General features: G+C 32.2%; 1 protein-coding gene across 1 annotated transcript; it reads left to right on the top strand.

Annotated features, from left to right (window-relative positions):
* The first annotated feature begins 12,258 nt into the window (after nucleotides 1-12,258).
* Nucleotides 12,259-14,338, top strand: LOC134247432 (fibroleukin-like). The gene is made up of 4 exons (XM_062729802.1): nucleotides 12,259-12,504; nucleotides 12,628-12,767; nucleotides 13,822-13,918; nucleotides 14,163-14,338. Exons 1-4 carry the CDS (start codon nucleotides 12,291-12,293, stop codon nucleotides 14,336-14,338), a joined length of 627 nt encoding a protein of 208 aa, XP_062585786.1. The 5' UTR covers nucleotides 12,259-12,290.
* Nucleotides 14,339-16,810: the final 2,472 nt, after the last annotated feature.

Here is a 16,810-nt window from a genome sequence, read left to right on the forward strand (position 1 = left end):
AACCATATGTACTTAACTATGTGGGATTGTTTTGCATAACATGGAATGAAGAAAGTAACTTTGTAGACACTATATTTTGAACTAAGATAGAATGTCTTTTTTTTTATTTTGGCAACTTCTCCCGAACCCTTTTGGCAAGACATGTAAGATCTGTTGTCGAAAAGTTTTGCTAAAAACAGTTTTATCTTTTAATTTCTCAAAAATAATTTAGTCTATCTGTGCATTTTTTAATTATTAAATATTTCAAAGAGAGTAATGCTAAAACACTCGGGAATTCAACTTAATGAAAAAATTCGATATCAGCCAGTGTAAAAGAAAAGACAATCTCGGCCTTATCCAAGTTCCCCTGTAGTTAAATTCTTTTTTATACGTGTATATTCTCTAAATTTGTGAATATACAAATTATACAGTATTAGTGTTAAAAGTTAAAAAAAAAAGGCACGTTTAAATTAAAAAAGAAGAAATAGACAGATTGTGTAACTGTAATTACGCTACATAAAATAATATATATTTCAAATTTTTACTATCATTCTTCACAATTTTTGCAGTCTGACATCCAATAATCTGTAAATAATAAATTACAATAGGATCGAAAGACACTGGCATAAAGAAAGCAAATCATTTACAATATTGGAGTTCTATTGTCAAAAAAAAGTTTTTTTTATAAAGCTTATTTTTCTCTTTTATAATCTCATTGTGTTAGTGTAGATATATCATCGAAAAGGAATAATTGTCCGTGATTTTTTTCACATCTTCATGAAACCGCATATTTACAAAAAATAATAAATACTACGACACGAGTAGATAATGTTAATGCACTTGCAGCAGAGTATAATGTTAAATATCAACAAATTGTAAATAATAGTATGGCAACTTGTGCTTTTGACAGGTTTAGATTTTGATGGTGAGAAAATTTTGAAATTACAGCTTAATTTAGGTCAGATTATTATGACATGGCCGCAGCTCTATCCAATACAAAGGGTTGATAACAAGTGTAACAGCGGGGTTTCATACAGCGGAAAAGAAAATGGTGAAATGATGAGAAGCAGACCATCTCAATTTTCTCTCACAACTATCTAATTCATTTATCTTGAAAACGATGGATTTGTTTTTAAGTTCTGTGTTAAAACAGTTTATTTTTCCGTTTCCCGATTTATATACTACATAATGATTTGTGCATATGGCAGTTTTGAAATTGGCGGCATCGGATATTTGCATTCTGCCCAGTGGTTCATCTACTTCAAAGTCACAGAGAACACATGGCAAGTTAGGGAAAGAAAACCAAGTTTGACTGCCCCACATTCTGTGAACGCAATTATTTCAGGAGTGGTTTAAGTGACGACTGGACATAAAAGTGACTGTTTTCTGATGAATGGAGAAATATTGAAACCAAGACCAAACATTGAACAATAAAGGTATATTTACAATTATATAATTATGTATATGTTACGATAAGTGTAATTAAGGTAGTGTCTTCAAATGAATTCTATTCTTAACTACAGTTCATGAGGATTTCGATCCTTGGTCAAGGTAGTTGCTTTCATTTATCTGTCTGAACTCCCCTTTTAAAATTCAAGGCGTAGTAATTAGTGTTTTAAATGCACATGTCCTGTATGAACTAATCTGAAAGCAAAATCGTGATTAATGCAATAGTATATGATCTGGTTTTATATGAGAAAATTGACATCATCCTCAAATAAAATTTATCTTGTCTTAGTTTGTCTAAATGTGTGTGTAGACTGGGGGTATATGAACGTGTTCTTTAGATGAATGAAATTTCCATACGAAAAACCAACGGAAAGACTTTTTTTCGATTTTACAAAAATTGTGCACAACATGTAATCCGGCATGCCTGAAGAAATAAATGCCAATGGGTTTTGAAAAATTGAAAGTTTAAAAATAATTATATGAGATGATTTACGAGTCTACAAATTTTATCAATAGGTCAACTATGGATTTGTTCAGAATATGGTGGCCAGATTTCTTTTGGACATGTTGGAAATGCATTCAGCAAGTGTTCAATTGCATAAGCCATAAGGAAAGCATAGAAGTGGAGCTTCGGTCAAGGAAAGTAAATGTGATAGATGTGTTTGAAATCAAATTGTTCAACAATAATCAAGAGAGGGACTTGCCTCCTTCTCCATTTTCCTTCTCGGATATAGACTGGACAATACAGTTTTCAACGTACTTTGAATATTGTTTGTGACGTCAACATGCTACTGCATGCACACTGAACCCCCTCCGCTCGTTGAATACGGCTTGAAATCAGTCAAAAAAACTGTATGCGTTTGTATAGATTATATTTATAGATTAAAAATAATGTATTACATCATTAGTATATTGAGATGAAAATGTCCCTCGAAAGTCTTTTTTTCAATAAGATGTAACATGTATGTTTTTTTCCCTGTAAAAAGTGTATATTGTATCAATTTATTTTTAGAGGAAATTAACCCTCTGATGTTCTGCTGTTTTCTATATATAATGTTTATTTTCTTACTGAGAATAATGACTGTAAAATCTAGTATATTAAAGATGGTTGCTCTGGCTTTGAAATACTGAATGTTCAATGAACCAATGTGAATTAAGAGAAAAAAATTACCCTGTAGACTTTTGCTATTTTCAAACTGTAAATGTTAGTAGGTAGCACTGTATCACTGATATTCTTTGGTAGGATATTTGCTCCGTAAACATGGTCAAATCAAAAAGCTATGTAAACGATGGTTGCTTTGGCTTTCAAATACTGAATGTACAATGCATCAATGTCATTTTTGAGAGGAAATTTACTCTGTAGATTTTGTTAACTTGAAAATGTTAACGTTTTATAGATATGTTGAAAACTGTACATGTGTATCAGTGCTATACTTTGCGGGGGGGGGGGGGGGATGGTATTTACTCCGTAAAGTTAAGCTGTCGAAAGGACCCAATATACATTGTATCAATGTCATGTTTGATAGGACACTTACTCTGTAGATTTTTGCTAATTTCAAATTGTAATTGTAGTAGTAAACACTGTATGAGTGATATTCTTTGGGAGGAAATTAACTCCGTAAAATCTACAGGCTATGTAAACGATGGTTGCGTTGGCTTTCAAATACTGAATGTACATTGCACGAATGTGAATTTAGAGAGGAAATTTACTCTTATTATTTTTATTACCAAACTGTAATGTTAGTAGTGAACACTGTATCTGTGAAATTCTATGGGAGGAAATTTACCCTGTAAAGTTTTGTTATATAAAGGCTATTTGCTTTTGAATTGACTACTGTATGTTAACTGTATGAATGTCATTTTGAGAGTTAATTTACTGTCTAGATTTTTGCTATTTTCAAATTGAAATGTAGTTGATAACACTATATCAGTGATTCTCTTTGGGAGGAAATTTACTCCGTAAAAACTAGCTGTGTAAACGATGGTTGCTTTGGCTTTGAAATACTGAATGTACAATGCACTGACGTGTATTTTGAGAGGAAATTTACTCTGTAGAGTTTTTTTCTATTTTGAAATGTAGTGGTGAACAATGTATCAGTGATATTCTTTGGGAGGAAATTTACTCCGTAAAATCTAGCTATGTAAACGATGGTATCTTTGGCTTTGAAATACTGAATGTAAAATGCACCGACGTGAATTTAGAGAGGAAATTTACTCTGTAGATTGTTGTTATTACCAAACTGTTATGTTAGTAGTGAACACTGTATCAGTGATAGTCTTTGGGAGGAAATTTACTCCATAAAATCTAGCTATGTAAACGATGGTTGCTTTGGCTTTGAAATACTGAATGTACAATGCACCAATGTGAATTTAGAGAGGAAATTTACTCTGTAGATTTTTGCTATTTCTAAATTGTAATTGTTGTAGTGAATACTGTATCAGTGATATTCTTTGGGAGGAAATTTACTCCGTAAAATCTTGTTATATAAAGGATAGTCGCTTCTGAATTGACTACTGTATGTTACTGTATGAATGTCATTTTGAGAGGAAATTTACTCTCTAGATTTTTGCTATTTTAAAATTGTAATGTAGTTGTGAACACTATATCAGTGATAGTCTTTGGGAGGAAATTTACTCCGTAAAATCTAGCTGTGTAAACGATGGTTGCTTTGGCTTAAAAATACTGAATGTGCTATGAACCAATGTGAATTTAGAGAGGAAGTTTACTCTGTAGATTTTTTGTTATTACCAAACTTCAATGCTAGTAGTTAACACTGCATCAGTGACATATTTTGGGAGGAAATTTACCCCCTAAAATGTAACTGTCTATTACACTGTATCATTGTCATTTTGAGAGGAAATTTACCCTGTAGATTTTTGCTTTTTTCAAACTGTAATGTTAGTAGTGAACACTGTACATGTATCAATGATATTCTTTGGGAGGAAATTTACCCCCTAAAATGTAGCTGTCTATTACACTGTATCAATGTCATTTTTGAGAGGAAATTTACTCTGTAGATTTTTGCCTTCTTCAATTTGTAATGTGGTAGTGAAAACTGTTTCAGTTATAGTCTTTGGGAGGAAATTTACTCCGTAAAATCTAGCTATGTAAACGATGGTTGCTTTGGCTTTGAAATACTGAATGTACAATGCATCAATGTGAATTTAGAGAGGAAATTTACTCAGTAGATTTTTGCTATTTCTAAATTGTAATTGTTGTAGTGAGTACTGTATCAGTGATATTCTTTGGGAGGAAATTTACTCCGTAAAATCTTGTTATATCAAGGATAGTCGCTTCTGAATTGACTACTGTTTGTTAACTGTATCAGTGTCATTTTTGAGAGGAAATTTACCCTGTAGATTTTTGCCTTTTTCAAATTGTAATGTGGTAGTGAAAACTGTTTCAGTGATAGTTTTGGGAGGAAATTTACTCCGTAAAATCTAGCTATGTGAACGATGGTTTGCGTTCATTAAACTTTTGATATTCGCACCAATAAATATCTTGTAAACTGTGTTATTTGTTGAGTTTTGTCAATACCTAAGGGCAAAATGCTTAAAACAGAAAAAAAGATTTTCTGTTTTCATTTTGGAATGCGTTGAAGAATACAACTTTCCACAAATGTTGGCGGAGAAAGTGACTCAAAAAAGAACTTTTTTAACAAACTTAAGTGTGATGACAGACAACTTTTTAATACAAAAATCATTAAAAGAAGAGTTTGGGGATTAGAATATTTCCTTCATTCATGTTAAAATCACAGGTTATAATTTCTTTTAATTAAGACTTTTGTGCTTGAATGCTGTTATTTTTATATATCTCAATGTAGATTTGCATAAATATTCTGTTCCTACGGATCCTTTACTGTTTTTGCCAATAATAATAAAAATCAAAATTATTTTTGTTGAATATTGTTGGTGTCACTTTCTCCTGTTTTGTCAAGATATACTATATTAGTGTACATTATACACAGATTTTTTTAAACCAAAAATAATATACAATTCAAAATTATTACGTCTTTTTTTCCAAAATCGATGGAGTGTAGTGCTTTTGTTATCATACGGTGTTGGACATTTTCCGGGGACGGGAGAAGAGATGGTATCAAAATATATTGATTATCAAATCATCGCAATTTTTAGGAAGATGTGTGGTGAAAGAATATTGTCTTTCAAATGCATAACACAACATTTGAAAAATGTATTTAAATAAGTGCATCATTTATATATGTATTGCATAATCTGTCTATTCCATCTGCATCCTGTCTTGTGTTTTGTGAATGTATGTTTTGTCATTTTGTAAATAATAAGAATACACTCAGTACCACATGTGTATTCTCAGAAATGTGTTAAAGAAGGACCCCCTGTTTATTTACTCTTTCATCATTTACAAAATAAATGACATTATTCATACATTCTTATATAAGTGTTCTATTTTTGCCTGTTTATATCCGAAATTGAACTTAATCTCCTTGGAAAAGTTTCATAGACAAAAAAACTAAGAAATGTATTCATGACACAAGGCTTATCTAGATTCCTGTTTTTATACAAACTACAAAATGTCTTCATGGCTTGTGTCATGTTACACTGGTCATGGTAATATCACCATGCTAGAGCTGTATCACTTGGACCCTCTTCCTATTGTTATTCTAAGTATTTTAGAACGTGTATGGGAATTTCCATTGAAAGAACAAAACGCTCTCTTCTTCTACAGTTTTGATGCAATTAAGCCAATCAACCAAATCTCCACCTCACTTTATTTATTTCACACTTTTCAAAAACATACTTAGAACATGTTTTTTTTTTCAAATAGATACTTGGAACCAACATCGCTACTTTCCATACAAACGTGCGATCAGAAAAGGGGTTTTTCAACGAGTTGTATTATGTTTGTTAATTTTTTGACAGCCGTAGGCTTATCTATAGTTAGCATGCAGGACGCATTCCATATATAGTAACAACCCTCATAGAAAAAATCAATGGTGCACGACATATAACCGAAGTACATATAAATCAAGAGCTTACCAAAATAATCATTTTAATAATTCAAAATCAATGTTTTCATTGATTTATAATTACCTGTATTATAAAATTGAACTGTAATTGATCAATCAAAAACACTTTCATATCTTTATATTGTATCTGTGTTGCATAATTTTCTATCCCTTCTGCATCCTAACTTGAATTTTGAGAACATATTTATTGTCATATATTGTTACTAACAGGGTGTTGTGATTGCACTCAGTACCACATGCATTTTCTCAGAAATGTATTAATGAAAGACCCCCTGTTTATTTACTCTTTCATCATTTACAAAATTAATGACATTATTCATTCATTCTTATATAAGTATTCTATTTTTGCCTGTTTATATCAGAAAGCAAAATTAATCTCCTTGGAAAAGTTATACAGACAAAGAACCATAGATATATACTTGTGACACCAGGCTTATCTAGATTCCTGTTTTTATACAAACCACAAAATGTATTCATTGTACCCAGAAAAAAAACTTCCCAACCCACGGTAAAATAAACACATCCATAGAATACTGCGTATTTTTAAGAAAAAAATTGAAGCCAATCTTTAAACACATTTTTAATCCATAGTTAATATTTTAAAAAACACAAACAGTTGTTCTTGCTATTTTACATATATTATAACCTCAGTTACACTGCTGGACACGTTATAACAGGTGACGTTAAAATAGTTCGTAATGAGGACCTTAGATCACTTATTTTAAAAGGTCCTAAATATAGGGAACCCCGATCCTTCAACTGGCGACGGAATTTCATAAATATTATGGATTCTGTTGAAAATTTCGCCAGACGATGGGCTAGATATGAAAAAGAAGACATTGACACCTTGTCAGAATGGATTAAATGTATCAGATCCATGTTAAAGTCACGTATTAAAAGATTGAGGGGCAAAATGAAAACCATCTATCCTTCTGTGTTCAATAAACCAGAAGTGAAAAAAGAATTAGATAGATTACACGATCAGTACGTACTGGTTCCTGCCGACAAAGCAGGTAATAACATTGTCTTCGTTTGTAAGGTTCATTATATAAATTGCATTCTAGAAGAACTTGGATTTAATTCTACCAGTGGTAATCCTACTTATACATATACTTCTCTTTCTAAAGAAGAAATTCTTCAAAATCACCTGTCAGTTTTGAATACTTTTAATATTCCACAGAGCCAAAATGAATTTGAACTACCTTTTATATATTGGATTCCGAAACTTCATAAGAATCCTTACAAACAAAGATACATTGCTGGTTCCAGTAAATGTTCAACCAAGCCTCTTTCGTTACTTCTTACTAAAATATTGACAGTAGTGAAGGAAAAACTTCAAGAGTACTGTACAACTATATATTCAAGAAGTGGTGTAAATCAGATGTGGATACCTAAAAATTCTGAAGAACTTTTGGACAATTTGAAATCACAAGACTTTACAAAAATCAACAGCATAAAAACTTACGACTTTTCAACTTTATACACAACAATTCCCCACGACAAATTAAAATCCAGGCTTTTTGATATCATTGACAGCTGCTTCTTCAACAAAAATGGAACTCGTAAGTTTACTTACCTCGTCATTGGTCATTTGAAAAATTATTTTGTTAAAACAGATTCTGATTGCACACATAAGTACTCTGAAGTTGACATCAAGAAGATGCTTGAGTTTCTGATTGACAATATCTATGTGGTTTTTGGAGACCAGGTATTCCAACAATCTATTGGAATTCCCATGGGTACAAATTGCACTCCGTTATTAGCAGACTTATTTTTATATTCATATGAAGCAGAATTTATGCAAAATCTTTTGCGTGAAAAGAAGAAAACACTTGCTGTGGCCTTCAACTCGACATTTAGATATATCGACGACGTATTGTCAATTAATAATGATAATTTCCATTCCTACGTCGACACGATATATCCTGGTGAGCTTGAGATAAAAGATACCACAGAGTCCGACACTTCTGCTTCATACTTGGATATTTTACTTGAAAAAGACACTAATGGTAATCTAACAACCAAGCTATATGATAAACGTGATGACTTTAACTTTTCTATCGTCAACTTCCCTTACTTATGCAGCAATATACCTTCATCACCTGCATACGGAGTATTTATATCTCAGTTGATTCGATACGCAAGAGCATGCTCTACGTATGAACAATTTCTTAAACGAGGTAAATTATTGACAAGCAAGTTGATGAAACAAGAATATCAACAGTCTCGTTTAAAGTCATCATTTCGTAAATTCTATGGTCGATACAATGACCTTGTCAGCAAATACAATTTATCATTGAATGAAATGCTGACTGACGTTTTTCATACCAATTGTTAGTCCATTATTTATACACTGAATTGACCACGGATTTTTTCCGTTATTTCCTGATTATGACAACGAGCACACGGCGGGTGTGACCGGTCGGCAGGGGATGCTCACTCCTCCATGGCACCTGATCCCACCTCTGATGTTTTGGAGGTCCGTGTTTGCTCTGCTCTTATTTTGTATATTTGTTTAATGGACGTTGAGATTGAATACTGTTCGTTATTTCCATATCCTTCTTACATGTTTATGAAGACTCCTGTTTTTTTTTTTTCATTTATAAAATAAATGTTTTTTTTTTAATTCTTTTATGTGTTCCATTTTCGCCTGTTTTTATATGGAATGAAATCAATCTTCTAGGAAAAGTTAAAAAAATTATAAAGAACCATAGATATGTACGCGTGACTCGGGACCTATTTGATTCCTGTTTTCATTTTACACATATTCAAAGAACGCTGCATTTCTGCGAAAAAAAAAACTTTGAAAGCCGAATTTCTTACACATTTTAATCCATATATGATATAAAACTACTTATATAATAGTCTTGAAATTTTTCTTGCTATTTTTATAGATAGGGTATTGGACTTTTGCTCAACATTAAATAAAACGAAAATAACAGGCAGAAATATATTTTGTCCACGAAGAATCCGACAACTTCTCTACCCTCAAATGCTTGGAGGTCCGTGATTAGTCCTTTCCTATTTTGTATTGTTTAATGAACTTTTGATCTTGAATACTCTTCGTTATCTCCAAATCTTTCATGTCAGTGCCCCAAACACGATAACCATGACCACTAGAAATATTTTCTTATCTATAATCAATAATGTACTTCCGTATATGGTACAGGTTTAAATGTCAAAGTAAACCGTCAGTGCTTCTCTGCGCTTGTATCATATTACTCATGTGTTCCTATTGTTATTATAAGTATTTTAGGACGTGTATGGGAACTTCCATTGAAACACCAATTGAGCTCTCTTCTACAGTTTTTGTTGCAATACACACAACTGTCCAAATCTCCATCCCCGCTAAATTTATCTCCAACAAGATACTTATAACATTGATTTATTTAACACTTTTTCTCGAACAGACATTAAGAACTAACATCTCGTTTTCCAATACACTCGCAAGATTGTTTACGAAATAAATGACATTATTCATTCATACTTATATAAGTATTCTATTTTTGCCTGATTATATCCGAATCGAAATTAATCTCCTTGGAAAAACAAAAGACCATTGATATGTATGCGTGACACGGGGCCTATCAAGATTCCTGTTTTATACAAACCACAAAATGTCTTCATTGAACCCAGAAGGAGGTAAAAAGTTAATACACATCCAAAGAATACTGCATATTTCCAATAAACTTTTACTTTACACTTTATATCCTTATTTAATAATTTTAAAAAATACACAAACAGTAAAGACTTTAATTTGTTGCGTGATTTTCTTATCTATAATCAATAATGTACTTCCGTACATGGAACAGGTTTAAATGTCAAATTAGACCGTCAGTGCTTTTTACTCCTGTAACGGTAATATCATCATGCTAGGACTATATCACTTGGACACTGTTCCTACCGTTATTATAAGTATTTTAGCACGTGTATGGGAATTTCCATTGAAAGACCAATAGAGAGCTCTCTTCTACAGTTTTTGTTGCAATACAGACAACCGACTAAATCACCATCCCATGTAATTTATTTTCAGCTTTTTTTTTTTCTAAAAGATACTTTGAACACATTTCTTGAAATAAACAAGCGTGCTTCAAAAAATCTTCCAATTCTTTTTTCGTCAATGGCTTTTTTCCAGTATTTTGTATTTTTTGCTTGTATTTTTTTTTTTGGGGGGGGGGGGGGGAGGAATTTTCCATCCTTTGATAAATGGCGCATTGTATATATTCCATATACAATATGTATTATATTTCTTGTAACAATCTCCCATCTCCCTTTTTTCTCTCTAAATCAATTGGTAATCTTCTTCTATATTACAACAACACTTCAGGGTGCTGAAAATTACCTGCTAGTAATACATGTAACGGTGCCACATGTATAAAAGCCTATCAAAACAATCATTCAAAATCAATGTTTGCAATGATTGACATTTAAATTCAAATTGGACTGTAATTGATAAATAAAAAACGATTTTGTGTCTTTATAACATTTTTCTAAATACTAGAAATGGTGTAATTTTTTATTGATTTTAAGGAGCAAGAGCCACTTTGGCCTTATTTGGCCTTGAGAAAAATCCAAAACGATCAGTTTAGGTTGCTTGCAGTATTTATTACTTAGAGTGTTGGAGACCATGTATCTATTAATTTTGACGTAATTTCCAATCTAGGCAATGCATTATGGCGTCATAAATGCGTCATTTTCCTGAAGATGACCTAAAATAACCTAAATTTGAAGCATTTTTTCAATATTTCATATAGAGCACAACCTCTGAACCAAAATATGCAAATACATAATGAAAGCTCTGCTTCTGAAGATCAAAAAGCATGTTACATTTTTTGGATCGTGGGCTGTGCTCATATTTTAATTCTTTGGTGAAGGAAGTCAAATAAGCATGTTTTCTGCAAATTTCAAGAACATTGCAATTTCTCAAATCTATTATCCAATATCTGGACTTTCAAAACGAAATTCTATTATAGAAAATGAAAGCACCAAGTGTTATCTTTATTTTGATATATGAGATGGGAAAGAAGGTGATAGTTAATTAATTGATATAAGTACAGAACCATTTTATGCATAAGAAGGCTTTTGCTTTTTAGTGAAATATATCAAGAAAAAAAATTAGAAGGATTAATATTTTTTGGTGTTTACTTTTATAATTTTGGATCGGCTTTTTGTTGATTTTTTTTAAATTGATCTAATGTCAGGATTGAATGCTGTCAGAGGCTGGACTGAAAACAGACATTAAATTCCATGAAATTGGGTTCCGGTTCCATTTTCAAGGTATTTCTATATAATTTTACTTTTTTGGAAAGAGGCAAAAGACTCTCCTTCACTGTATAAACATACACAAAAACGGGTTAAATAAGAACATTTATGAATAACCCTGGTATTATCATTAACTGGGATTTTTTCTGTAAAGCCTTTTTCACGAGGTTGTCGTTTAAAGTACTCATCTAAAATTGTGCAGTTTTGTAACAAGAACAAAAGGTATTAAGAAATCCATTGTGCTCTGTATTTGTTTGTTGATGTTGAATTGTGTTAACTTGTGAAAAGCTAATAATTATTTCTTTTAAAAAAAAGCACAAGCCTTGAATAGTTGGAGTAAAGGCTTGCCTCCTCTCTGATATTAGGACCCTGATCCATGCTTGATAAGCTTATCTGACTTTTACAATTATTCCATGAATACAAAAATTTTAGCTCAACATTTAAGTGACGTTTAGGGGTTAAAGGCATTGACTTATATTATTGGTTAAATTTTAATCTTCCGTGTTTAGGGCTATATATAAAACTATGCGTATTTTCAAGAAACGCTTTATTTTAGAAGCACCTTCGGTAAGTTAGCAACAGGAAAGTCTAATCATGGCAATGGTGTGGGCAGTGATCCTTGCTTGCAGTTTCTTGTGTACAAGTCCTCAGAAAATTTACTCGGAAGAAAACGATCGCTGTGCTAGTGATGGAAAGACAATGATGCAAATACGAGAGGTTCTGATTCAGCAAGAGAGGTTCCAAGAAATTGTAGATTCCCTCAAGAAGATGATGAAGAGACTCGAGGAAGATGTAACCATGATCAAAGGTGGTAAATAAACATTTCTTTAATCCAAAAAAAAAAATACTTTTAATTTTTACTCTCACTCGATCGATGTTTGTGTATTCATTGATACAATATCATAAACGTCTTTTTTTCATTTATATTCAGGCTTAAAAATAAACTCTGATTGTCAGGATCTATTTTTTGCTGGACACAAGCAGTCTGGAAAATATCTTATCGATCCATTTGGCAACGGAAGCTACGTCAAAGTTTACTGTGACATGGAGACTGAAGAAGGAGGGTGGACAGTAAGAATCCTCTCTCTATATATTTCTCTCTCTCCCTCTCTCTCTCTCTAAAAATAATATTACTCATAAATTTATAATAATCTTAGTTCATTATCTCTGTTTCCGTCTTTTTTTTACTCGATCTTAACCCACTCTTTCTCATTCTCTCCTTCTCTTTCAAAATAATATTTACTTTTAAATATATAGTAATATAAGTTCAATACTTCTTCAGATTCTTAGTTTTTCCTTTATGCTGATTAAGAACTTGTGTGAATTAGAATGAAATTGGTATTTTATTTTACTACAACTACAACTTACTAAGTATTTTTATCGTTTTCTATATGGAAGATATGAAGATAATGAACAGTATTAAATATCAAAGTCCATAAACAATTCAAAATAGAATCAGAGCAAAAACGGACCTCAGAAACATCAGAGGTGGGATCAGGTGCAATGAAGGAGTGAACATGCCCTGCTGACCGGTCCCACCCGCCATGTGCTCCCTGTCATGATCGGGACACACAGGAAAAATCCGCTGCAAATCCAGCGCACAAACAATGGACTGTTTTTTAAAAATATATATATGCCTTAAATAATTAAGCCTTAGAAATGACGAAATTGGCATTCATATTTAAGCCACAGTCTGCATGTATATTTTTAATGATTGATTGCATATTTGTTAACGTCCCTCTGGAAAATTTTCAAGTCATATGGGGAAACCACTACTTGCCGGTGGTGAGTTACAAATTTTGTCCTATACTCGGCACTCCGGGCCATTGAGCAGGGAGGAATCTTTATCGTTCCAACACATAATACTACATGGGACCCGGTTGATACAGTCTTATCCGAACAACAGGGCATCACGACCCCCGGTGAAATTCAAACATGAGGCGTAAACATCAACTCCTTACTTTGCGACTCTAAACCAGACATTCTTCCCACTGCGCCACGTGAGCGACATGCATAATTTGAATGTTTTAAGAAATAATAAGAATAAAAAATGAACATTAATAAAAAGTTGCAAAATATGATGATCATTCCATTATTGGGAATATTTTTTCGTTATATTTTGTAGGCAATTCAGAAACGGATAAGCGGTTCTGTTGGCTTTAACAGAACTTGGGAGGAATATAAAAAAGGATTTGGAAACGTAACAGACTCTTACTGGATAGGTGAATATTTAATTAATTAAATCTCAGATTTATGTATTGCTGTCTTAGTTAAACATTTCTTATCCTATAACTAATTATAAAGATTGCTAACATAACTTCTCTGTAGAATATTTAAATATATTTGGTTGCAATTAACTAAGTTAAATAAAATTATTTTTTATATTTATCATGCTAACTTTACTACAATTCTTTTCTTCATCATGGTTATTTTTGCTGATTTAACTAGAACAATAATATAATGCAGGTAATGACGTGATTCATCAACTGACAAAGGGAAAGAACTCCTCCCTCTACGTATCCATTACATTAAGAAATGGTACAACGTTATACGAACGTTATCATCAGTTTTCGGTCTCTGACGAATCTGACAACTACAGACTCTTTCTCGGGGGACCAGCTACCAGGAATTTGGGCAAATAATATTTGTGACTATCAATAAAAAGACAGAGAAAGGGATATTTCTAAATAGGTCAAAAACTACAAATCCTCTCCAGGAAGAGTCAGCTATTGAATTATTAGGTAGATGTATTAAATTTATCTTGTGCGTTACCCAGTGATTTAATTTTAATTTCTTTCTAGCTTTCAAAAATCATTTTATTTTCACTTTTTAATCCACTTTGTGCGTAGAGGAAAACTTAAGCTCAAGCAAAAGTCCTTTTATTTTAATGGGAAATTCTAGTATGATAATAATAAAGTTTAAGAAAATAAAACGTTCAAAAGATGTGTTTGTGAAACACTATGCGCCCAGCAGCAACAAAGTTCAAAAAAGCTATTTTTAGCATAAAGGTCACAGTCAAGGTCACAAGTTCATTGACCTTGGTGTCATTAAAAGTGCTGAATTAGTGGAGTATGCATATCAAATATGAAGTCTCTATCTTTTATGGTTCAAAAGTTATGGCGAAGGTTAAAGTTTGTAGACAAACAAACAAACAGACAGACAGACAGGACAAAAACAATATACACCTCGAATCTATCGATCCGGGTGCATAAAAATGGGAATGATACAATGATATCCTATCATTGAAATAGCTGTTTCTTACCCGCATTTGTCCATATCAATTAAATAATATCATTTCTAATGCTGGTAATGAGATTAATGCAAGTGAAATTGTTCAATATCAATTTATATATAATATAGTATGTATCTTTTTTAACTTTGAATATTATAAAAAAAAAGGATTGATCTGGTTTGATATAGAAGACACTATCATGTTTTGCATATTTGATTTCTGTAGGTGACAGTATGCGAGACACTACTTATAATAACGACCTGAATGGGATGAAGTTTTCCACCCCGGAGAGGGATAATGATGGGAATGAAAGAGAAGGCCGTGCTGGTAACTGTGCTGCTTGGTACGGAGGGGGCTGGTGGTTTTATTTTTGTCACTCTGCCTTCCTTAACGGTCCCTGGTCCCCGGGGTCCTGGGCCGAACCATGGCATCCTACAGTAACTTCGGGGACAGATGTGAGGGGGACCTTGATGATGATAAAACCTCACTAGGTAAACACCATTAAATATTATATAGACAGTTTTCTTTTGTTTTTTTATTTATTTAAACATGTATATATAAAACCGGATAACTTATCATAAATTATGTCTTTATCCTAGCCATGGTATTGTTTTACATATATCATAAAATACTATTGATCTAATTCCTTTAAATGTAATGACATTATTTATATACATATCGTCTATCTTATTCTGAAAATATTTTTGAAGCTAAATGAACTGATATAATTTTGCATTATTTTTTCGTAATATATTATATTCATTTTATATAACGTCCTGTCTTTTTTTTAAATTATCTGATGATATTAGTAGGTAAACGAAATAATTAGTACTAGTTTTACTGCGTAGAATATCTCATGCGTGTATTTTGCTGTTTTGTTCAATGTGCAAGCTTAGGTACGCGCGTAGGGAATGTTGTTTGGCCGCTTATCAAATCGATGTTTTGCGTTTATTTGTTAAAATCACTTTTGATAAGAAGTTATGTATTCTTGAGGTTATTTATAAATATACAAATATTTTATTAGATTTACCGGTACTATTTGTTTGGTGTGCCATTAGTGCAATGTTAGTGAATGTTTACTTGTTATATTCAAAGTATATGCTACCTACGATTTAAACATGTTATTTACTTTAAAGGTCCTAGCCATTTTGAGTGATACTTGTGACAACCCCGTTACTTAGACCGGAAACCCAATGGGAGCCAGTTGGTGAGAGTCCGTCCGTCGTGGTTGTGTGAAATACTAGACTGTTTCTACACTTTAAGATCTATTTATTGTAAATAATAAATGTAACAATATGATGTACATATAAAATATATTGATTTTTCATGAATAAAAAAAATTGTATTGAAGGAAAGTTGTTGTGCATGACTGAACAGATCATTTCGTTTCAAAAGTGTTTTAAAGCTACAACATTCATTTCAGCAATAAAGAAGGAGGTATGGTTTCAAATAAAATTTTGCCCTGTGATTTTCTAAAAATTGAAACTGGGGTGACAGTTGAAAACTCATGCCTTTTAAATAATTGAAATTCAATGCAGAAAAATCATACAAGTCATTTTTCTCACATGTGCTTTTAAATGCTAATTATGACGTCATAATCATATGCATTTTCCCGTATTTTCTTAAAAAGTTGCAGAAGACACCAATTTTCAATGGAATTTTCTTTCAGATAACATTGTCCACAGGCATCGCCCACAAAGATCTTGAGATATGTGATTTGTTATTGAATTTTGCACAAAATATCAAAAAATTAATGTGGGCGACGGCTGTGGACACTGTTTTCTAAAGGAAAATCACCCTTGAAATGTGCCATTTTGAGGCTTTTTCTGTTGAGAATAGAAAAATGCTTCACATTAATGACGTCATATTTGCAGAATAGTAA

This window comes from Saccostrea cucullata, unplaced genomic scaffold (assembly GCF_032062105.1).
Source record: "Saccostrea cucullata isolate Sc308-1 unplaced genomic scaffold, CSIRO_AGI_Scuc_v1 ctg4039, whole genome shotgun sequence".
Taxonomy (NCBI): Eukaryota; Metazoa; Mollusca; class Bivalvia; order Ostreida; family Ostreidae; genus Saccostrea; species Saccostrea cuccullata.